Source organism: Pan troglodytes, chromosome 17 (genome assembly GCF_028858775.2).
Source record: "Pan troglodytes isolate AG18354 chromosome 17, NHGRI_mPanTro3-v2.0_pri, whole genome shotgun sequence".
Lineage (NCBI taxonomy): Eukaryota > Metazoa > Chordata > Mammalia > Primates > Hominidae > Pan > Pan troglodytes.
Window position 1 is genome coordinate 27,796,996 of NC_072415.2, and position 24,964 is coordinate 27,821,959.

At 41.9% G+C, this 24,964-nt stretch overlaps 1 protein-coding gene and 1 non-coding gene across 4 annotated transcripts in view; one reads left to right on the plus strand and one right to left on the minus strand.

Annotated features, from left to right (window-relative positions):
- MYOM1 (myomesin 1) overlaps positions 1-24,964 on the plus strand; it is a 184,316-nt gene that overhangs the window by 152,177 nt on the left and 7,175 nt on the right. For all 3 annotated transcript variants that reach the window (XM_024350980.3, XM_024350981.3, XM_063795530.1), the window contains 11 exons: positions 4,602-4,738; positions 8,109-8,253; positions 9,321-9,380; positions 9,676-9,743; positions 12,773-12,886; positions 13,782-13,869; positions 14,887-14,925; positions 15,020-15,125; positions 19,586-19,749; positions 23,180-23,216; positions 23,468-23,490. In XM_024350980.3, the coding sequence (XP_024206748.3) occupies positions 4,602-4,738; positions 8,109-8,253; positions 9,321-9,380; positions 9,676-9,743; positions 12,773-12,886; positions 13,782-13,869; positions 14,887-14,925; positions 15,020-15,125; positions 19,586-19,749; positions 23,180-23,216; positions 23,468-23,490 (981 nt within the window). The remainder of the gene's footprint in view (positions 1-4,601; positions 4,739-8,108; positions 8,254-9,320; positions 9,381-9,675; positions 9,744-12,772; positions 12,887-13,781; positions 13,870-14,886; positions 14,926-15,019; positions 15,126-19,585; positions 19,750-23,179; positions 23,217-23,467; positions 23,491-24,964) is intronic.
- LOC112206286 (U7 small nuclear RNA) lies at positions 5,279-5,340 on the minus strand. Its single transcript, XR_002940520.1, has one exon. It is a non-coding gene; the product is annotated as a U7 small nuclear RNA (small nuclear RNA).

A 24,964-nucleotide genomic window follows, 5' to 3' on the forward strand; every position in this document is an offset into this window, starting at 1 on the left:
TGCCCATGAGACACGACTGTAGGGCGCAGACTTCTAAATTCTAGGGAAGAACCCTCTATGCCACCATGTGGCATTAGGCAAGCCATTTCTCATCTGTATGCTTATTCACCATAAAACTGGAAAAGTAATATCATGAGTGAGGTTTTAAAGGTTAATTTTGAAAAAGTTTATGGAAAGTACTGAAGTGTATTGCAAAGTGTTTGGCCTGGACTCTCTTTGTTCTGGACTTTTGACTCAAGCTGTGCGCCTGGGCAGCTCACTTTTATTTCTCTGTGCCTTGGTTTCTTTTCCAGGAATGGGTATCACAGTGGTTTATAGCACCTCCCATATAGAAATGCGGGGTGCGGTGGCTCACACCTGTAATCCCGGCACCTTGGCCAAGGTGGGTGGATCACGAGGTCAGGAGTTCAAGACCAGCCTGACCAACATAGTGAAACCCCATCTCTACTAAAAATACAAAAAATTAGCTGAGTGTGGTGGTGGGCGCCTGTAATCCCAGCTACTCAGGAGGCTGAGGCAGGATAATTGCTTGAACCCGGGAGGCGGAGGTTGCAGTGAGCCGAGATCGTGCCACTGCATTCCAGCCTGGGTGACAGAGCAAGACTCCATCTCAAAAAATAAAAATAAATAAAAATAAAATAAAATAAATGCTGTAAGAGATAATAAATATGGTATTGATGAATCCATGAACTATTTGGGAAAAATATAAACATTAATTGAAACAGACCAGTGATCCCTGAACCTGCTGCCCAAAGCAGGAGTCTCCAAGCTACATAAGATGGTTGTACTTTCTACTCTCGAACATTGACAGAAATGGGGAGAAACAGCAGCACCTACTAATCTAGTCAGATAATAAACATTGATTAAGTGTCTAGACAACAACTAGTCCAAACAACATTTACATTCAGCTTAAAGGGTGGAGATGAGAGAAGATGGGGTGTCACTTTTGAGCTCAAGATGCCCAGGCCTCCCTGGAGTTTAGTGTTCATATGGCCTTGGAGAGAGAATTAGTCCAGGCAGTAGGCATTTCCTGATGTCATTGTCATTTATGCTGAGATATTTTATCTTGCATAAACCCAAGAACTCTGATTATTGGTGCTACGAGAGAGGGTAGCAGCAAACTCAGTTATCCTTTTATTAGAAACCCAGTGTCGCATTTTGGTAGAGAGAACCTGAGAATGTGATGCGATTAAAACTCTGCCATGCGGCTGGGCAAGGTGGCTCATGCCTGTAATCCCAGCACTTAGGAAAGCCAAGGCAGGAGGAACACTTGAGCCCAGGAGTTCAAGTCCAGCCTGGTCAACATGGTGAAACCCTATCTCTACAAAACTACAAAAATTAGCCAGGTGTGGCCGCAGCTCCTCGAGAGACTGAGGCGGGAGGATCACTTGAGCCCAGCAGTTGGAGGCTGCAGTGAGCCGTGATCATGCCACTGCACTTCAGCCTGGGTGACAGAGTGAGAATCTGTCACAAAAAATAAATATAAAAATCACAAAATAACAAACTCTGACATGCAAGTATCAGAGCCCCCAACCCAAGGGTGCTTTGGTTAACCCAAGGAAGCAACATTTTTCAATACTAAAGCTCCAGCTCTTTTCTTTCCCCTACCACTATCAGACCAATGGGGTCACAAGGTGAATATTTTCAGAGGTCTGGTGGTAGGATCAAAGTAGCACATGCAATTTCTTGATTCATACCCACTTCCTGTTGGTAAATGCTGGCATGTTGATGAAGTCGTTTTCTTGAGATTTTGTAAAGTTTTAAACTGTCTTATTTCTTAGAGAATGTAATAAAGAGTATAGTATTCCTTTATCCTTTGGCACAGTAAATTCTCCTATTTTAAGCTGTTTTCAAAATTATTTTGAAAACCACTAAACATGTGCCTTAAACCTACAAATAACATATTTCGCTGAGGCACATTAACTGCCAGAGAAAAGAGCCTAAGGAAATTTGGAGCTGAGTAAATGGAAAAAAATAGAAATGTACAAAGCTAAAAATAGAAATCGACTTAGTCTATCTTGCCAGTATTGATACTAAATTGCAGTGTGGAAAGATAGCTTATTCGAATATATATCCATACACCAAGAATTCAAGGTATTTTGGGGGGTGGGGGGAGGGTACACTTTGGTATTATCAGCATGCTGCATAATAGCCCTTTATTTGCAGACACGGGTTGTTACCCCTCTTGTATACATGCACTATATGTGGGGAGGCAAGCACAAGCACGTATACATAAATATAGATATGTTGGTGTGTCCTCTTAGGTGTCAACATATTATATTCTAAAATTAGTGGTTGTAAAAATTAACCAGGTGTGGTGGCTCTCGCCTGTAATCCCAGCTACTCTGGAGGCTAAGGCACAAGAATCTCTTGAACCTGGGAGGTGGAGGTTGCAGTGAGCCGAGATCATGCCATTGCCTAGGTGACAGAGTGAGACTCCATCTCAAAAAAAAAAAAAAATAGTGTTTCTAGGGTGTTGTAGAAGCAACTAGAGGAGGAGAGAGATAACAAAATATTAACAGCCAACATTAATAGAGCATTTATTATATGCCAGGCTCTTTATAGAGTATTTAAGCAGGATATATTATTTGAATTCCACAATGACCTTAAAAGGGTTGGTATTGTGGCGATTTGATTTTAGAGGGGAAGAACATGAGGCCCAGAGAGGTTAAGTAACTAGATCATTTGCAAACAGCTGGTTAAACCCAGGTGGTCTGCCTCTGGAGCCTGCTCCCCTGACTGTGATGTGGGCTATCTCTATGTAGGCACGGCCACATTTGCTCCGTGCCCACTGTGGACATTCAAGGCGGCCAGCATTCCCCAGACGATGTTCTCAGGACTCAGGGAGGACAGTGAACATTAAGGGAGCTGGAGGCTTCCAGGAGGGCCTGTTCCTCCTCCTCCCTCATCACTCTGGGCCTCTTAGGTAACCTCCTCACTCACATAGTAAGTTTCCTAGAATGAGGTCTCCAGATATTTTTAGAAGAAATTGTGCTTTCTACTCTCCTCAAGACTTAGTTGTAGCAAGCATGAGCATCCTGTAAGGGAGAAGCTTAGCCTCTGCCCTTGCTGCCCTGGTGCACTCAGACATCCTGCTCACACTGGAAAACCACTATGTGGACAACGAGGACCAAGAGGAATACAGAAGAGAGGGAGTGACCCTGCTCTCAGCTCCACCACCCAGACGTGTACCACTGTCTCCTGGGATGCAGTTGAGATTTTGTAAAGAGATCAGTAAAGTGAGGGGAGGAAGATAACCAACCTTTTTGAACACAGTCCACTATTCACAGTACCTTAATGTGTTCTCTTACTAGATTTACATTTGTTTGTTTGTTTATTCATTTGAGACAGAGTCTCACTTTGTTGCCCAGGCTGGAGTGCAGTGGCGCGATCTTGGCTCACTGCAACCTCCGCCTCCCAGGTTCAAGCAGTTCTCCTGCCTCAGCCTCTTGAGTAGCTGGGATATAGGCGCCCACCACCACGCCTGGCTAATTTTTGTAATTTTAGTAGAGATGGGGTTTCACCATGTTGGCCAGGCTGGTCTCGAACTTCTGACCTCAAGGGATTTGCCCCCCTCGGCCTCCCCAAGTATTAGGATTACAGGCGTGAGCCACCATGCCCGGCCTTATATTTACTCTTCATAGCACATCCATGTTAGCAGGTGAGGGACACAAGGTCTAAAGGAGGAGAGTAACTGGTCCAGATCTTGGTGGGACTCCAAAGCCCACCTTCTCTCCACCTTGAAACCCCCTCAATAGATGACATCTGAGCCCCCTCTCAGTCCTGAATTGGAATGAATGTATCACACTGAACTTGGTAGTGAATATGGAATAATGCAAAGAAAATCATCCCTTGAAACTTGAAAAGGGTAGTTTTAAAATAAATACAAAGAAATATTAACTTGCATTTGACATAAGTTTAGGAAGCTTCTAATTTAAAATACAGCACATGCCAACCAGATGAGGTGGCTCACACCTGTAATCCCAACACCTTGGGAGGCCAAGGAGGATCACTTGAGGTTAGGAGTTCAAGACCACCTGGGCAACATAGTGAGTCTCTTTCTAATAAAAGAAAAATAAAAAACTAGCCGAATGTGGTGGTGCGTGACTGTTGTGTGAGCTACTCAGGAGGCGGAGGTGAGAGGATCGCCTGAACCCAGGAGGCAGAGGTTGCAGTGAGCCGAGATCACGCCACTGCACTCCAGCCTGGGCAACAGAGCGAGAACCTGTTGCAAAAAAAAAGAAAAAGAAAAAGAAAAAACACCAACCAAAAGCCACAGTAGAAAGTTACAGATATTAGCTACAAGTGCCCCTATGCCCCTAGAGGTAAGTTCATCTTCCTCATTTTTACAGTTGAGACAACTGTGATTCAAAGAGAATGAACAACTTGCTCTAAGTGACAGTCCCAGCATCAGAGCTGAGTCCCTCTGTCTTTAAGCCTTTCCCTGCAACTCTCACTGCCTCTGGGCTTTGCAAGAATCAGGTGCTACATTGTCATTTCCATTGCGTGGTTTTTTTTTTTTTTTTTTCACTTGTTGGAAAATGAGTACCAATATAATTGGTTACCAATATCATTACTGTGTTTATTTTTACTTTTCATAGCTGTCCCAGTTAAATCAGAGTTGGCAGTTGAAATTTTGGAGAAAGGCCAAGTCCGGTTTTGGATGCAGGCTGAGAAACTGTCTGGCAATGCCAAAGTCAACTACATATTTAACGAGAAGGAAATTTTTGAAGGCCCGGTAGGTTTTACACTGTTTAGACTTTTTAATGTATCATTGTAGAATACACTGAGGAAGCCTTATGTGGATGTGGATATGTTGTTATAAAAACCGCTGGGTGGTGGAGTGGGAGAGTTTAAATCCTTCTCACAAGTGAAAACTGTGAAATGAAAATACAGATTGACTATATCATATTATGCAAACTGGGACACTTTGAGAATGAAAGGACAACAGTCATAAACAGTCATAAACCAAAACAGTCTCAGGCAAACCAAGATGTATGATCACCCATGAAAATAGAGAGGCTCTCCTGGGAGGCAGAGGAGCCCATACCCTACCCTGAATTCACATCATACTCACACTGGACACCCCAGCACGGACTTGATTCATTATATGAAGAATAGGCCTCTTGTCCCAATGGCTCTGAAAAATGCAATAAAAATACCTTTCATTGCTTTTCTGGTTAAAACACAATACATCCGTATTGTAAAAAGCATTAAAGACTCAGAAAGGACTAATCACACATTCTTATGGCTTTTCTTAATTTGGTGGTGGTGGTGGGGAGTCTTTCCAGCAAAAACTGGAAAGCCTGCTAGACAAATTCTAAAAGAGCTGTAACACTTCTTATGGCTTTTTGATGTACATATTGGTATATACCTTTTTAGACTTTTTTCTATGCTTCTCTGTGTGTACGTCTGTTTGAGTCATATTTACATAGGTAATTTTATATATATATAAAATACTCTTTCCTTTCCTTTTAACATAAACATAGTTTTTGTAGATAGAGTTACAACATCTAAGTTTTATTTGTCCTCCCCACAGATGTCAGTCAAGTCAAGATCAGGCCAGTGCCCAGTAGTACTGAAGAACTGGGGGTTCAGGGGCACTGACCTGTGCTATCATGGGTGTAAATGGGAAACTGAAAGGGCAGAGGAGGTGTGGTTTGTGGCCATTAGTAGCAACCCTTTCCCTTTTCACTGAGATGTATTTTTAAAACATTTGAGGACTTGTTAGTGAGAGGGAAACGAGTACCATGAATATTAGGAGAGTATGCAGTATAGTCCTTTCCAGTGCATAGAGTGACTTGCTGTGGGGCCGGAACAAGTCACTCCTGACTCCTGTGTCCACTGCGACCCGTCTCCTCTCCACTTTCAAAATGTTCCCTCGAGTGCTGTGATCACCACCTGGTCAGGGGAGAGGAAGGAAAAGTGTTGTTGGCCTCACTCATCACCCCACAGCCATTGAGTGAACATTCATGCATATGTGCATATAGATGTACTCCCCTTCACATGTTCAAGTGTGCATACATGTTGCCCTGAGGGTATGCAGCTGCTCTCTTAAGTTTCTTAGAAAGAGAGTCTGAAGTAGTTTCTCGTTCAAGTGATTTATTGTTGGGTAGCAGGATAGGATGGGGGGATGCTAAGCAAAAATGTGGTCTCAGTTGGAGACTGACTTCCTGCAGGGGAGGCTCGGGAGCATGAATTGCATCACAGAGTTCATCCCAGACCTGAGCCTTCATTCTGTGACATTTTATATATAGCAAAAGTTAACCAATTCAAATCCATCATGGAATTTGTGCTTGCATGCCTAGCAACTAAAACTTATCTTTACATTCTGGGAAAAAAAAAAAGTTGTCCAAACAATATGATAAAATAAGTATAGTCTAATAGGGCTATTTCCATTCATTAAGAGCAAATAGGGCCAGTCATGGTGGCTCACACGTGTAATCCCAGCACTTTGGGAGGCCAAGGCAGGGGAATTACTTGAGGCTCAGAGTTTGAAACCAGCTTGGGCAACATAGTGAAACCTCATCTCTACAAAAAATTTTTAAAAATTGGTGAGGCATAGTGGTGTGTGCCTGTAGTCCTAGCCTCAAGATCCTGAGGCCTGAGGCTTCAGTCCAGGAGTTCGAGGCTGCAGTGAGCTATGATTGCACCACTGCACTCCAGCCTGGGCACCAGAGCGAGACCCTATCTCTAAAAAGAGAAAAAAAGAGAGAGTAAACACATTTAGAAGCATTTTTTTCATGTATTAGTTCAGCAGATATTTATTAATTGACTACTATATACCATGTATGTGCAAGATGCCAAGGAGATAGCGATGAATGAGCAAGATACCTGCCTCTGCTGCCTATAGTTTTACATTATTCTACTCATTAAAAATAATGTAGGCCGGGAGCAGTGGCTTATGCCTGTAATCCCAGCACTTTGGGAGGCCGAGGTGGGCAGATCACTTGAGGTCAGGACTTCAAGACCAGCCTGGCCATCATGGTAAAACTCCGTCTCTACTAAAAATACAAAAATCAGCTGGGTATGGTGGCACACGCCTGTAGTCCCAGCTACTCAGGAGGCTGAGGCAGCAGAATCACTTGAACCTGGGAGGCCGAGGTTGCAATGAGCCAAGATTGCACCACTGCACTCCAGCCTGGGTGACAGAACAAGAATCCGTCTCTAAATAAATAAATAAATAATGTAATCTGGAAGGTAATGTGAGAGTCTAAAGACAACTTTTTGACATTTTGTGACTTGGGGTAACAAAACTTTATTTAGATTTAAGAAACTAAATTTCAGACTTTTTAGTAATCTATTCTGGTCTAGGTCATAAACTCCACATAATATTTCCCTTTACCTGGGTATAAGAATATAAAGCACTTGTTCAGTTATGAAGAGATTTTATTTAAATTATTATTCTAATTTTTAATGTTTAATTTTTTTTTTTAGACATGGTCTCCTTCTGTTGCTCAGGCTGGAGTGCAGTGGCACAATCATGGCTCACTGTAGCCTTGACCTCCTGGGTTCAAGAGATCCTCCCATCTGAGTAGCTGGGATTAAAGGTGCACACCACCATGCCCAACCAATTTTTCAATTTTTTTTTTTTTAGACAGAGTTTTGCTCTTGTTGCCCAGGCTGGAGTGCAATGGTGCGATCTCGGCTCACTGCAACCTCTGCCTCCTAGGTTCAAGCAATTCTCCTGGCTCAGCCTCCCAGGTAGCTGGGATTACAGGCGCATCCCACCACACCAGGCTAATTTTTGTGTTTTTAGTAGAGACGGGGTTTCATCATATTGGTCAGGCTGGTCTCGAACTCCTGACCTCAGGTGATCTGCCCACCTCAGCCTCCCAAAGTGCTGGGATTACAGGCGTGAGCCACTGTGTCTAGCCTATTTTTCTATTTTTATATAGACAAGGTCTCGCTTTGCTGCTCAGGCTGTTCTCAAACTTCTGGCCTCAAGTAATCCTCCCACCTCGACCTCCCAAAGTACTGGGATTACAGGCATGAACAGGCACTGCATCTAGCCTTTGGGGTTTATTTTTATTTCATCAAGCTTGTTGTCATTCCAAGTAAAATATATGCCTCAGTGATTTCTCTGTCATTTTCTTTTCACACTGAAGAAATATAAAATGCATATTGACCGAAACACTGGCATCATTGAAATGTTCATGGAAAAGCTACAGGATGAGGATGAGGGAACGTACACTTTCCAGCTTCAAGATGGAAAAGCAACTAACCATTCTACTGTTGTTCTCGTTGGAGATGGTAAGAATTCCATGGAACATTAACCAGCAGGCTTTGCTACTCCCTTCAATCTAAATACCCCATGGCACAAAAGTTGTTATTTGAAAGGTAGTAGGAATTTTTTCTTAATTGACTTCTAATGTTCAAAATACAATTTTCAGCTGGGTGCGGTGGCTCATGCCTATAATCCCAGCACTTTGAGAGGCTGAGGCGGGTGGATCACCTAAGGTCAAGAGTTTCAGACCAGCCTGGCCAACATGGTGAAACCCCGCCTCTATTAAAAATACAAAAATTAGCCAGGCATGGTGGTGTGCACCTGTAGTCCCAGCTACTTGGGAGGCTGAGGCATGAGAATCATTTGAACCCGGGAAGCAGAGATTGCAGTGAGCCAAGATCGCACCACTGCACTCCAGCCTGGGGGACAGAGTGAGACCCTGTCTCAAAAAAAAAAAAAAAAAAAAAAAAAATACAGTTTTCAGTTAATACTTTACATGGTATTTTATTTCATGGAAATGAAAGTGAATTTAAAGGAACACCAAATTTATCCCTAGCTCACAGGCAAGACTGCATTTAAATACTTTCATATATAAACAAATGTTTATTGCTAAAATTCTCCAGTGAGGGAGATTGCAATACAACAAAGACTGTATGTGTCTCAGAAACAAACCATGAGACTGTTTTGCCATGTGTACTTTCTGTAAATTACTAAAATTGAGAAGAAAAATATGCAAAAGTAGTGCCTGCCGAATCTACTAATCATACATTGTAACTGGATTGTAGTAAATCAGCTGCTCACTTACTACCACCCAGATTTAAAATGTGGCAGTTACGAAGGCAATGGAAAGGCTGGCCAGATCTCTGTATTTGCAACATCCAATATTATTTCACTGTTTCCTAGCTTTATGACCTTGTACAATTTATTTAACCTTCCTAAGCCTATTTCTTCATCTATAAAGATAAAAAATGAGCAGGGTTGTCACAATGTATGAGTGTTACAATAATGAATATAAATCACTTAGTGCAGTGGCTGACATGTGCATTTGTACCACCCAACTCAATTTCACACTTCCTTGTTTTTCAATTTGTAGTTTTCAAAAAGCTCCAGAAAGAAGCTGAATTCCAGCGGCAAGAATGGATCAGGAAACAAGGTAAAAATAGGCAGTGGATAAAGAGAAAATTTTTAATTTTTTTGTACAAAAGATTCCAAGGTTATTTCCATAACAAATTAAAATGAATATTATTGATTATGTTAATAATGCCTAGTAAATTAAAATAATTAAAAATATTTACTGTTAAATATGTAGACATTAAAATATTTAAAAGCTAAATCTAGAATTTTAAAAATCTGACTTCAGATGTAAATCACCTTAGGACTTAAGTATGAGCTTTGATTTTGCATTTGTGATTAATAGAGTAATTGCTAATGTCATTAAAATTTTATAGGTCCTCACTTTGTTGAGTATTTGAGCTGGGAAGTGACTGGTGAATGTAATGTACTATTGAAATGCAAGGTAAGAGGTAGATAAATTTTTAATATTTGATTCAAGGGAAATAAAATAGAATGTAGAGAAGAGGAAGCTCAATTTTTCATCTCTTCCATCTGAGCCAAAATGATAAGTGGGACACATATTTACTGTTCAATGTTACTGTAACCATTTGTTGATAAGAAAGATTTAAAATAAAATGACATAAAATATGAGAAGGCAAGGTGATCATTCCTAGTCACTACTCATGATCTAGTTAGTAACACCCTAGACTTTTATCTAATTAGTAATCTCCAAAGACTCTCACGTTGTTTTTGTTTTAAGCCAAATCTGTATTCTAAGTTATAGACCTATTCCAGAATCACTCCAGCTGCAACGTTTCGTGGACCTTGCTATGTAAATTGTGAGGCTGGTGCAACAATACCCCTGGGTATTCCCCAGCTGTGCCACTGACTCCAAGGGAGACATGTGGAAAAGAGTTGGCAGCTCACAACCAATTGTCTTATTAGGACTTTGGAAAGATTCAGGAAAAAAAAATTCTATACAGCATTCTAAACAAGTTTGTACTTTAGCATGTGGTGTGTAGCTGAGTCATCAGAAATGTTTTGGGTAAGGAACCGGTGGGTGAGGTTGGAGCGTGAAGGTCCTGCTGGCTGACAAGGACAGGTGGAAGCATAGGTGTGGCATTTGGTCTGGATTTCACAATTGTCATGATAAAAGCCAGAACCCAAGTGCCCCAGTGTCTACTAGATGTGATAAACTCAAAGAAACAGCAGTCTATCAGAAATACATATAAGGAAAATCAGTTCTAGGTTTTAGCCTCACAGGAAATGGCAACGCTGCTTGAAAAACTCTCTCTCTGGCAGCAGCTGAAGCCCTCACCTTCTTTCTCATCCCAGCTGCTCTGTCGTGCTGTCCCCCACTCACTTCTTCATTCGCATGGCCCCTCCCTATAAGCTGTCCTTTTTCAAAAGCCCACACATCCCTCACCTTCTGCGCTTGCTGTTTCCCTCTGCAGAGGAGCTCTGGTGTCCTGTGATGGCCTTCCTCAGGACAATCAGCCCCATACCCAGATTCCGAGCAACCAAGGGCAGCCTGGAAATGGATTGTGAATATTCACACAGTTCGTGCTTATGCTGTCGTTCCAATGCCTGGAATGACGTTCTTTCAGCTTCTCTGACAAAATCCTTTCCCAGGCCCAGCTCAGTCATCTCTAGAAGGCCTCCCGCTTCCTCTGTCTTCGCATAGCTCTTTGTTCCATTACTGTGGCAATTCCTGTAAATTTAGCCACTCACATGTCGCATTACAGTTCATGGAGTATGCGCAGCGAATCATTCAGACTCATTGGAGTATCGTGGGTCTTGCTTGGCGCTAGTCTACTCAAAAAATAAATAAATAAATAAATAAAAAGTAGGAGGGGCAGGGAGCGGTGGCTCACGCCTGTAATCCCAGCACTTTGGGAGGCCAAAGCAGGCAGATCACTTGAGGTCAGGACTTCAAGACCAGCCTGGCCAACATGGTGAAACCCCGTCTCTACTAAAAATACAAAAATTAGCTGGGCATGGTGGCAGGCACCTGTGGTCCCAGCTAGTTGGCAGGCTGAGGCAGGAGAATCACTTGAACCCGGGAGGCTGAGGTTGCAGTGAGCCGAGATCATGCCACTGCACTCCAGCCTGGGTGATAGAGTGAGACTCTGTCTCAAAAAAAAAAAAAAAAAAAAAAAGAACGTAGGAGGAACCCTAGCTTGCACACTGGGACCTTCCTCTCCCTCAGGAGTCCACATGTGGAGCTATGACCTTTGCCATCCCGGACAACAGAAAGCTCAGATGCAAGGAGACAAGATCCACTTTGGGCAGGTGCAGGAAGGCACCACGGCTTTAAAAAAAAAAAAAGCCCAAAAAAACTTCATGCCCCGAGGAACTAGTATCTTTTCTAACAACTGCCTAAACAGAGCTTCTGGGATCCACACAAGGGATGTGTCCAAATTTCATGAGCAATGTACTCAGCAAAGCCCAAAGCTGCGGAGTGCATTTCTAGTCCTCTGGGTCCAGACACAGCTTTCCAATCGAGGTCATTTTTATCGTAAGCAATGTCAGCTGGTAACACACTTTCTACAATTCAGGAACCAGTTTCCAGGGTCATAAAGAATGATTGTGTGTAGTGGTTTCACTACAGTTGCCAGGGTGGTTCCTATGTTTATTTATTAGCTGAAATTGTTTCACATTTTAAAACCTGTATATTGTCACGTATAATGAGACAACATTGTCTTTGTTGGTTTTATGGTTGTATTTTCTCTTTGGGGAATGGTATGTAGTTTTCACCCATTATTCAGTGGGGTCTTTGAGACGGTTTTCTTGATCTGTAGGAAGTCTTTACTTTTTCATACAATTTGAATTCTACAAGAAATACATGAGTATATTCTCCTTTGTAAAAAAAATTCAAGCATTGTAGATGAAACTCAAGATCCCTTTAACCATATGCAGTTGTTTAGTCCATTTGAAATAGATGATATGATGAGAAGATTAGTGTATCTAAGTGAGTCTCCTCAAAATTGCTAAGTAATTAATTTACTTAGCATGCCTCCCCTCCACATATATTTGCAATGCTTCATTTATCTTTTATTAAATTTTTAGATATAGATTGGCGCTTACTCATTCTGTTCCTTTAATAAAGCCATTTGTTTTTGTAACACAGCCTGTATTTTAATCTGATGGGATTTTTCTCCCTTTGGTTTTGTGACTTCTATTTTCATTTAAGTTTGTATGTCAGTATGAATGTATCTATTCTCTCTTTTCTTTCCTACCACATGATTTTAGAGTCAATTTTCACTGCTGGAAATAGAGATGCTATTGATTTAGGTTTATTCATTGGTGTCCACTTGATTCTAAACTCTTTTCTCAATTAAAATAGCTTTCAATTCATTCCTTTAGAAATCTGTGTCTTCTCACTCCACGTTCAGTGCTTTTTCTTTTATATCTTGCTGCATTAAGAACTATTCAACCTCACAAGAGTACACTTTCTTATTTTAAGAAAAGTAATTATGGTTTTTCTCCTAGGTGGCAAATATTAAGAAGGAGACTCATATTGTGTGGTACAAAGATGAGAGGGAGATATCAGTGGATGAAAAGCACGACTTTAAGGATGGTATATGTACCCTGCTTATAACAGAGGTAGGCGATTATAAATGTAAAATGTAATATATTAGCTCTCTACCCTCTATCTTACCCCAAAACAGTGACTAGATTCTGTATTCCTTTCATGACCAGGGGATTTATATTAGCTTACTTCCAACTGCTGTAGGAACACAAAAGCTTCTCTAACCTTGTGATGTGTGTGGATTTGTTAGGTAGCAAACCAGTATGAGCTGAATGCCACAACTCTTGCTTTTCTGAGTTGCTTTTATCCATATATGGGCAGTGAAGTGGATCATTCTTCATTTGTGCTTAAGCCTCGTGGTCCTAAAAGTACAGAGACATCAGACATGGTATTCATTTAAGGACAGATTTTTATCTACTTCTTGTCTAAAAGAGCACAGCATTTAAATATATCACTATAAAACTAGTGATCACTAGTTTTTAATAAATGAAGGCAGAGTAAAAAGTAAGGACATTAAGCCTCATATCAATTACAGCCTTGGAAGGTAAAAAGTCAGGACTGCTAGCTTGCTGGTCAAATTATTATGGAGAGGTGCATCTCTGCATCTGTGAACGGTTCACCACTCACAAGTTAGATGCTTGTTCAAAGAGTGTTTTGATGGCAATTCTGTAAATCAAGGGCCTTTAAAAATGCAGATAGCAGGTGAGGTGCAGTGGCTCACACCTGTAATCCCAGTGCTTTTGGTAGGTCAAGGCTTGAGGCCAGGCGTTCAAGGATACAGTGAGCTATAATCACACATCTGCACTCCAGCCTGGCTGATAGAGTGAGACCCTTGTCTAAATAAAAAAAAAAAAAAAAAAAAAAAAAAAAAAAAAAAAAGCAGCAGCAGAAGAAGCAGAAGAAAAAAATCACAGATACCATGCCCTGGGGCTACAAAAGGTGCAATGTGGTATATCTATTCCCCCTTAGTTTTCCAAGAAAGATGCTGGGATTTATGAAGTTATCCTGAAAGATGACCGAGGAAAAGATAAGAGCAGACTGAAGCTTGTGGATGAAGGTCAGTCCACCAACTGCTGGGGTCTGTCTTGTGTGTTTCTGCATACAGCTTACCAGAATGATGATTGAGGCCAAGCTGACGATTGAAATCATGCTGATTTTTTTTGTCCACAGATTTTGGCTTAATTGAAATTCCAACAGAGTGAACTGTTTTATTCAAAAATACCTCACTTCTAGTCATCTTCGAAATCAGAAGTGTATTTTTGATCCTTAGAGAATTTATAGTCCAGAGTCCACAAGGGATCTGTTTTCAATTTAAATCATTTTTGTTTCAACTCTATAAAAATGTTCCAGGCTCAAAAACTTCTGTGAGAAGCATGACAAAAAATAGTCCACTCTAAAGGTAGCAAGCAAGATTTATATATGAAATGTGAAGCCTTGCAGTTTTTAGCACAGCAAGAAAGCAAATTCCATTTTTCAGAGACTACTAAGGACAAATATATCATGATGATGAAAATCTACATGGGACCTCCAAACTTACAATTTTGTTCCTGAACAAGATTTTTAAAACAATATTGCTAACAAATGGCAGAAGTCTGACTAATTTCACCTTCCTACTTTGGGTGGAAGTGGGGCTAAATGTGTTTATTGGCAAAAAGCATTATCAGGCTGATGAAGGCCAGGAGACCTACATGGTTAATTCATTATGAATCGATGACACGGCTAAGAAAATGTCCTCTAATGTAAACTAAGGTTTCCTGGGAATTAAGAAGAAAGAGAATCCCAAAGCCAAGAACCTTCCTAGAAATCTCTTGTGGCCCTTTCTCTGGAATGTAAATATGGCGATTGTTACAAAGAATTCAAGGGAAAAAAAATCAAAATAAGCAGGGATCTTTTAAAACCTGATAAAATTGAACTATTTCCTCAAAGAATACTCATTATCAGTGGGTCAACAAATTCACCTTGTTTCCATTTCCTTTCAACCAGAAAGGGAATTTTTGAGAGCTAAGAATTTGAGATTTAACCTTACATTGAGAATTTTTATGCTAAAGTTTTGGCTCTGAATCTCTCTCCACAGCCTTTAAGGAACTGATGACAGAAGTATGCAAAAAAATAGGTGAGTCAAACATTTCACACCACAACAATGCTTTATGATCCTCCTGCCAGGAGGGGCATGCAGATGTATGAAATATGCTATTTTCTTCTTTCAGCTTTGTCTGCTACAGACCTGAAAATCCAGAGCACAGCCGAGGGCATCCGACTGTACTCTTTTGTAACTTACTATGTGGAGGATTTGAAAGTTAACTGGTCCCACAAGTAAGTAAATGAGAACTTACTTGCTGTGTAGAAATTCTTCCCCTGCCAGGCGCGGCAGCTCACACCTGTAATCCCAGCACTTTGGGAGGCCGAGGCAGGTGGATCATTTGAGGTCAGGAGTTCGAGACCAGCCTGGCCAACATGGTGAAACCCTGTCTATATTAAAATACAAAAAAAAAAAAAAAAATGAGCTGGGCGCGGTGGCGGACACCTGTAATCTGAGCTACTGGGGAGGCTGAGGCATGAGAATTGCTTGAACCCAGGAGGCGGATGTTGCAGTGAGCCGAGATTGCACCACTGTACTTCAGCCTGGGTGTCAGAGTGAGACACTGTCTCAAAAAAAAAAAAAAAAGAAAAAGAAAAAGAAAAAGAAAAAAGAAAAGAAAGAAAGAAAAAGAAATTCTTTCCCGACTGGAAGAGGGGAGGATAGGGAAAAAATTTTTCTGTTCTTCTCAAGTAAGGAGTCTTCTTAATTCTCAAGTCTGACATTGGTGAGCCCAGGAGAGAAACATCCAAGGCATTCTGTTACTGTGAGGTTAGCTCTTTCCCTCAATGTGTACGTGCTGAGGTCACTCGTAGTTACAGTACATCTTTCTTTGTGATTTAAGAAGTACCATAATTCATAGACATCTCTATAATGCAGCCTCCACCTCCAGACAGTCATGCTTGGGCTCTCTCTGCTGTGCCAGGCATCTGGAGCCACATTCTTACCTTTCTCTCTATACACACGGTTAACACATCTGTGGTCTGGAACAGAAATGAAGCAGTGTGCACCAGGAGGCACCAAATTTCCCATGATATGAATGAATGGGCATTCACCAAAGAAGCCTAATCCAACGAGTGCCCAAGATTATTGTTGTTGTTATAGCACCTGGCAGAGTGAGACATTAGCATGTTTCTGGTCCACTCTCAGAAGGCTTTGGAGATCTCAAGGTGACTTTGGGGAAGGTGAGTTTGAACCTCTGTGCAGTTATACAGGGACTCTATTCAAGTTCACTTCTGGGATTCCAAGAGCTGAAATCAGTTTCCAAATCAAACCAGGCTTCCCATTTACACTCTTGACAGTGTCCTTAACCTCTGTGTTTCCTTGAAATATCCTGAGCTGAAAGAGAACGGAGGCCTGGCATAGATAATCCGATGGAATGTAGCCACATTCAGTCCAACTTCAGGATGCAAATGTTCCAAACTGCAAATGTTCCTAGGAGCCCCACTGAGAAGAAGGTCACATGGCATCCCCAGGAGGGTGCAGATAATAAGTTTCCTTACGCTGTACCCTCAGTGGCATTGACAATATGGGGGGCACTGCTCAAAGCCCTTTACATATGTGAATTCATTTCACATTCACCATTCTACATGGTAGGTGCTCCTCACTTGAGGGATGAGGGAGCTAGGGCTCAGGGAGGTGACCGGCCTAAGGTCACACAGCTAAGAGGTGGGTCAAGGCTGAGCCTAGGCAGCCTGGCTCCAGAGCCCGGTTCATCATGGTACTACCTGCCACTGGATTCCAGCCGTGTGAAGTGTAGATTAGAGATCCCCAAACCCCAGGCCATGGACCGGTACCAGTCCGTGGCGTACTAGGAGCTGGGCCGTGTAACAGGAGGTGAGTGGTGGGTGAGGGAGCGAACATGACCACCTGAGCTCCGCCTCCTGTCAGATCAGCTGCGGCATTAGATTCTCATAGGAGTGTGAACCCTATTGTGAACTGCGCATGCGAGGGATCTAGGTTGTGCGCTCCTTATAAGAATCTGATGATAAATGTTATGTGCTTGAGTCATCCCCAAACCCTCCCCCGACCTGGTCTGTGGAAAAATTGTCTTCCATGAAACCGGTCCCTGGTGCCAAAAAGGTTGGGGACCACTGGGCTAGATTGAACAGTTAGCCAGAGCCAGGTCCCACAAAGCAGCCATTTGTGTTTTCTTTAAGATGACTTTACTGTTATATAAAACAGTATTTTCATTAGTATTATGATTTATTATTTCCTGAGTCATAAAAATGAGAATTAGTAAAATTCCAATGTAGAATGCTTGGGGCTTATTCCTTTGTTCTGTTTCTTTCAGAATACATTTTAGGAAAGTAATTATAAGCTAAAATAGATCAGATTCCAGGAAATTCCTCTGTGGCATCTAGGACATTCTAATGTATCAGTCTGAAGAATGAGAGAACTAAAATTCATTGAATCATCAATCAAAAAGCTTTATATCTTCTCTAAAAGAATTACTTGTTCAAAAATGAGAACACTGAAAGTATGTTTTGAGGAAATTGCTATTAGGCCAGCAAAGCATAAGTATCTTAATTATTTGGTCTAGTCAACCAATTGTGTCTCTTGTGTTTTCGTGTACCTATGACATTCGGGGATAAGGATGGTCTTTGCTGTCTGTATGTGGCATAGAGGGAAAAAAAATCCTTGAAATGGATTTTAGTCTTCACTTTGTTCCTATCTTGCCTTATGATCTTAGACAGGTCATTTAATTTTCTGAATCTCAGTTTTCTCTTATATAAAATAGGACCAATAGTACCTGTTCCATCGGAAGCACATTACAGATGTAAGGTACCCTTATTCATGTTACCCAGAGATTAAAGATTTAAAACAGATTTATTATAGCAAAGCAGAGGACAATCTTTCTGTTGAACTCTCTCTCTTTTTTTTTTTTTGAGACGGAGTCTCACTCTGTCACCCAGGCTGGAGTGCAGTGGCGTGATCCCGGCTCACTGCAACCTCTGCCTCCAGGGTCAAGCAATTCTCCTGCTTCAGCTTCCCAAGTAGCTGGGATTACAAGCGTGTGCCACCATGCCTGGCTAATTTTTGTATTTTTAGTAAAGACGAGGTTTCATCATGCTGGCCAGGCTGGTTTCAAACTCCTGACTTCATGATCCACCTGCCTCGGCCTCCCAAAGTACTGGGATTATAGGCGTGAGCCACCGCGCCCAGCCCTGTTTAACTCTCTAAGACACATCTATTGCTCAGGCTAAAATCTGTGGGGTACAGATGGATTTCTTTACATTTTATGGCATCTTTATTTTTAATATCTTTTTAGATAAATAATGTTATTTTAAAAATCTAATATTATTAAAAATGCTAAATATTAGAAAGCTAAAAGCTTTTAGGTAGGAATTTTTTTTTTTTTTTTTTTTGAGATGGAGCCTCACTTTGTCACCCAGGCTGGAGTGCAATGGCGTGATCTCAGTTCATTGCAACCTCCGCCTCCCGGGTTCAAGCGATTCTCCTGCCTCAGCTTCCTGAGTAGCTGGGACTACAGGCACGTGCCACCATGCCCAGCTAATATTTGTGTTTTTAGTAGAGACAGGGTTTCACCATGTTGGCCAGGCTGGTCTGGAACTCCTGACCTCAGGTGATCCGCCTGCCTCAGCTTCCCAAAGTGCTGGGATTATAGGTGTGAGCCACTGTGACCAGCCAGAAAATTTGGTTTTCTATGTTTTCCAAAGTTCATTTTGTTTATTACAACAGACGTAAGACATGCTTGTTTCAGAAAATACATTATAATAATATAAATTAGAAAAAACTATAATATAATAGTATCCATAGTTTTACCAGCCATAATATGAACATTTTAGGGTACTTCCTGCTAGCCTTTTTTCTATGCATGATGGTTACTATAATAACGTCATTTTATGTACCACTTTTTAACGTCATTTTGTATACCACTTTTTAAACATTTCCTCAGTTTTAATAACTTCTTCATAAAGTTTCTTTTAACATAATTAAAAGTACATCTACCTAGCTTTCTCTTAGTTCGTCTATATCTGTAGTATTTCTACACCAAGATCACAAAAAAAAGGGCTGTATTTCCTAATATTCTCTTGCAGAGAATATATTGCATGGGTCTGCTCATGACCTACTGTAGAATTCTGAGAAACTCACATCCCGGGACAGAGAATGTGCCTCATTCGTGTTGGCAGCAACTCTGCTTTTCATTCACTCTTGGCTCTACTACCAAGTGCATATTTATCTGTTTTAAATAGCTTTCTAACAACATATGTCAATAGATGTCAGGCACAGGTGAGCCTCCATAAGTGTGTTTTTGGACTAGCTTGTAGAATCTGATTTATAGCCATAGATTATCTAGATGAAATATGCAGTAAAATAGTATATAGTTTGGCCTTTTAGCTTTATAGATTACCCTAGTCCTACAAATAAACCCAAACAAAAACAAAGATAATTAATACCACTGAGAAGTATTAGTATTGTGATTTGCACTGGGCTTCAGACTGCTATGAGGAGTTATTAACAAATAAATATTCACTGTCACACCTTGGGCCTTGGAATCCCGGTTCTGTGTGTCATGGCCCATAATTTTTCTGAAGCAGAAGAATAACATATGCAGATCCCTCGTTTTTTGAAAGCCTACAAAACTTTATGGCAAGAGCTTCAATAAGAGACAAAGTAAAGATCAGCCCTGGATGGAAGCAAATGCTAAGGAAGTTTTCTTCGATTTTCACAGTGGGTCCGCCATTAGGTACTCAGACAGAGTTAAGACCGGGGTCACTGGAGAGCAGATCTGGCTACAAATCAATGAGCCCACCCCGAATGACAAAGGGAAGTACGTCATGGAGCTCTTTGATGGCAAAACTGGACATCAGAAGACAGTGGATCTCTCTGGACAAGGTAAACAGATATTTTGCAGATTCAAATTTACTCTAGATGAATGAGCCTTTTAAAAGGAATGAAGGGAGTTGGGCATGGTGGCTTATGCCTGTAATCCCAACACCTTGAGAGGCCAAGGAAGGAGGATGACTTGAAGTCAGGAGTTCAAGACCAGCCTGGGCAACAGAGTAAAATCTCATCTCTAAAAAAAAAAAAAAAAAAAAAATGGAGCTGGGTAAAGTGGCACACACCTGTAGTCCCAGCTACTGTGGGAAGCAGGAGAATCAGTTGAGCCCAGGAGTTCAAGACCAGCCAGCCTGGAGCAACATAGTGAAACCCCATCTCTATAAAAATAAATAAATATAAAAAATGCTCACTTATAAGCAAAAAGTTAAAAAAAAATACTGGACCATTTATCCCTTTCCCAGAACTATACTCTTCATCTTCTTCTTTCTTACAAAAATAAAATAGTCTGCCAGCATGGTGGCCTTTAATCCTAGCACTTTGGGAGGCCAAGGTGGGAGGATCACTTGAGGCCAGGAATTTAAGACCAGTCTGGGCAACATAGTGAGGCCCCAGCTCTTCAAATATAAAATTTTAAGAAATTAGCCAAGTGTGGTAGCATATGCCTATAATCTCTACTACTCAGGAGGCTGAGCTAGGATGATCACTTGGGCCCTGGAGGTTGAGGCTGCTGTGAGCCAAGATCACACTACTGCACTCCAGCCTGGGCAACAGAGCAAGATTCTGTCTCTAAAAAAATAAAAAATAAATAAAATAAAATAGTCTATACTGTATTAAAGTTAATAAAGACAACTGTGGACTAACTTTTCCTCCACTTCATTTTAAAATACAATCTCAGGTGGGCATGGTGGCTCATGCCTGTAATCCTAGTGCTTTGGGAGGCTGAGGCGGGTGGATCACCTGAGGTCAGGAGTTCGACACCAGCCTGGCCAACATGGTGAAACCCCGTCTCTACTAAAAATACAAAAATTAGCTGGCTGTGGTGGCACATGCCTGTAATCCCAGCTACTTGGGAGGCTGAGGCAGGAGAATCATTTGAACCCATGTGGCGGAGGTTGCAGTGATTTGAGATCACGCCACTGTACTCCAGCCTGGGCTACAGAGCGAGACTCTGTCTCAAAAAAAAAAAAAAAAAAATACAACCTCAATATGCAGTAACTCAGGTTTTCTCAACCTCAGAGAGCAGATTCATCATTTAGAGCGTAGCCCTTCAGCCCTGCTTTGAGTGTTTTTGGTGCTGAATCCCCTTGTCTTCACCTGACCCATTCACGGCGACTAGAAAGACTCGCTGCAGGACCTTTCAGTAATGGGAGCAGCTGCTCCAGAGGGACGCGGACTTTCTAGGACACACTTTGCCTGCATCACAAGTGCACAGTGACAGGGGATTCATTCCACACTCCATCTGACAATGTGAAACACAAGGGAAAAAGGGAGGCAGTCAGTGGGTGGAAATTTTTTAATTTTTTTAAATTTTATTTTTACTCTCTGGTCCACCAAAGCTTATTTAACTACACCACTCTGAAATCCCTTTTAAGGAAAAGGCTGTAGATTGTCCTACCAGCATTGCCACTGCCACCAAGCACAGATTGGCTTGGCCATTCCCACCTCTCTGTCAGAGTGGTGTGGGGACAAGAGGAAGCACTAACCTCAGCCTGGGTCCGCCTAACTGGTCTACCCTTCATTTTACAGATAAGAAAAAATCAGGACTAGCAACTTGAAGCCTAGCTTTATACTTATTTTTCCCATCTGTAACATGAGGGAATAAACTAGTATTATCTAAGCATTCTCTAGACTTAAAATATGATTCCTAGACCACTGAGGAGATTAAAAATGAGGTGAGAGGGATTTCAAAATGAAGCGACCTGCCAGACATGGTGGCTCACAGCTGTCATCCCAACATTTTGAGAGACTGAGGCAGGGGGATCGATTGAGCCCAGGAGTTCAAGACCAGCCTGGACAACATAGCAAGACCCTGTCTCTACAAAATAAAAAAAATGTAAAACTAGCTAGGTGTGGTGGCACACACCTATAGTCCCAGCTACTCCAGAAGCAGAGGTAAGAGGATCATGTGAGCCCAGGAGTTCGAGGCTACCTCAAGCTATGATTGCACTACTGCACTCCAGCCTGGGCAATGGCAAGACCCTGTCTCTTGAAAAAAAACAAAAAACAAAAACAAGGCTGGGAGCTGTGGCTCATGCCTGTAATCCCAGCAGTTTGGGAGGCCAAAGCGGGTGGATCACAAGGTCAGGAGATCGAGACCATCCTGGCCAACGTGGTGAAACCCCGTCTCTACAAAAAATACAAAAATTAGCTGGGCATGGTGGTGGGCGCCTGAAGTCCCAGCTACTCAGGAGGCTGAGGCAGAAGAATCACTTGAACTGGGGAGGCGGAGGTTGCAGTGAGCCGAGATCTCGCCACTGCACTCCAGCCTGGTGACAGAACTCCGTCTCAAAAAAAAAAAAAAAAGCTGCCATTTTGCTTGAATCTTTAATCAAAGTGGCTTACTCTGCAGGCACAGAAAAAAATTATTTGAGAACTATATAGATCTCATTTTCTTGTCCCACTTGCCTTTCATCCCCTCTCCATCATGGCGTAAGAAACATTGCTTCAGGCAAGCACCAGCACCCTCTGTGAATACAGTAACTCATTGTGCTTTTTTGCCCAAACAGACCAGACAGCATAACAGAAAGAGAGTTAACTGCCTATCTAGGAGGCTCTGACGTCTGGGATAATTTAATAAGACAAAGTTTTTGTTTTCGTTTTTGTTTGACACTCAGGATGTTTACTCAACAACCAGCTTTTCTTTGAAACAGACTTTTATGGCTGGGGGCAGTGGCTCATGCCTGTAATCCCAGCACTTTGGGAGGCCGAGGTGGGCAGATCACTTAAGGTCAGGAGTTTGAGACCAGCCTGCCCAAAATGGTGAAACCCCGTATCTACTAAAAACACAAAAATTAACTGGGTGTGGTGGCGCATGCTACTTGAGTGGCCCCAGCTACTTGAGAAGCCGAGGCAGGAGAATCGCTTGTACCTGGGAGGTGGAGGTTGCAGTAAGCCGAGATTGCACCACTGCACTCCAGCCTGGGCACAGCAAGACTCCGTCTCAAAAAAGGAAAAGAAACAGACTTTTATTCCCATTTTTTCTTTGTTGGAGTTAATCTTTGCCTTTCCGTTTGAGGGGCTGAAGCCCTCTTGCTGAGTTGAAAGCTTCTAAAATCTACTATTTCATATTTTGTGCCTACAAAGTATTTCCTGGCCTTGTTAAGTACATTAAGCTGTGGAGTGAACACATAAGCACAGTCTTAATCAAAGTCGGTTTAGTCATGTCTGGACCGATCACAGCGATCTCCAGTTGTGAATTTTAATCGCCCCTGTGTGTCGTCAATTCTGGGTGAGAAAATTCTAACTTTTCTTTTTTCTTTTAAAGCATACGACGAGGCCTATGCTGAATTCCAGAGGTTGAAGTAAGTCCCTTGTCCTAGCAAATGCCACTTGCATGCACTAATTTCCCGGGAAGCTTGCATGCTGCTCTCCCCTCTGAGTGTTAGAAAGAGCCTTTTATTTCAGAAAGTACAGTAGAAGCAGCACTTCCCACTGTTATATTGAACAGCAAAATGTTTCTGAGGCAATGAAAATGTCGTCAAGTTTAGCTACTTTGAAGTAACACTAACACAAAATTCTTCTTTGTCTGTTTGTTCGTTTCTGTCAACCACAGACAAGCTGCCATTGCCGAGAAAAGTAAGTAAACCATTTTCACAAGTACTCCTGGGATAGATTCAAAAGATAATTTTATTTTGCTATTATAACTACAGATGGAGGAGAGTGGAAGTGGTTTTTTTCTTTTTTAAATCTTAGGTGTTCTACATATGTTTTCATTTTAGTCTTTTGAGTAAGAATATCTAGGAAAAGAAGGTCTCAGGTTACATTGTAAAGAATGTCACCCTACCCTTGACTTGAGCTACAACCCAGACATCCTGAGAAACCTCTTGGCTGCAAATCATACAGTAGGTTGTTAGTCACTTGCAGGTACAGTGTTTCATAAAAATATGTATATATTGGAGAAAAGAAGCAACAAGAAACATTGTAAGGGCCAGGCATGGTGGCTCACGCCTGCAATCCTAGCACTTTGGGAGGCCGAGGTGGGCGGATCACCTGAGGTCAGGAGTTCAAGACCAGTCTGGCCAACATGGCAAAACCCCGTCTCTACTAAAAAATACAAAAATTAGCCGGGCGTAGTGGCGGGTGCCTGTAATCCCAGCTACTTGGGAGGCTGAGGCAGGAGAATCGCTTGAACCCGTGAGCCAAGATCATGCCACTGCACTCCAGCCTGGGCAACAGAGCGAGACTCCGTCTCAAAAACAAAACAAAACAACAACAACAAAAGAAAACAGAAAATTGTAAATTTGATATCAAGTAATTCACTGTAACTTGGCCCCAACAAATACTGTACATTTTCCTGGGAGCCCCTGCGAGATAAAAGCTACCAAATAAGGCCTTACTTACTTTCATATAACTAGACACGGTCCAAGCAAAGCAACACCAATCTGTCAAGTCTGCATGTGTACCCAGAAACACACACACTGCAGTATTTCTGTGAGCTGTTTGTTTCACACACACAGATTTTTAGAACTCAGTCTTACAGGATCTTAGGAGTCACTGACTAATCCATAATACTAATTCAGCTTCTTTGTCCGAGTGGGAGCCAGAATTTTAAAATTGTTACAGGCTAAAATGGTAGAGTCCACCTGAGCTGGATGTGAAGGGGACAGAGAGAAGGAGCAAGAAGGGAAGTCATCCTTCCCCACAGGGCTCCATGTGCTTCTGGGTGCAACTTTGAACTTTGAACCTGAAACTTGCACTGCTCCCCTCCACTCCCTTCTCCACTTTCCCCCTCCTGCTCAGGCCCTGTGTATGTGGACTGCAGCTGGGGGTAAGGGACAGAGGCTGCTACTGGGGCACCAGAGGTCAGGGGGGAAGTTGGGGTGTTGAGCAAGAGAGAGCTGTTCTTGTTTGGTACTGAGCAAAGCCTACATCCACAAGCAGTTTTCTGTTTTTCCAGATTCTTGAACTCTTCTGTGGGCAAGGAGTTCATGAACTCTTTAGAACTGGAAGCAGCCTTAGAGCTTTTCTAGCTCCATGTTTGTAAACTTTTGTAAGCCATAGAACACTTACTTCAAATTGATGCAGGATTTTTGCTCCTTAGTTCAGCTAA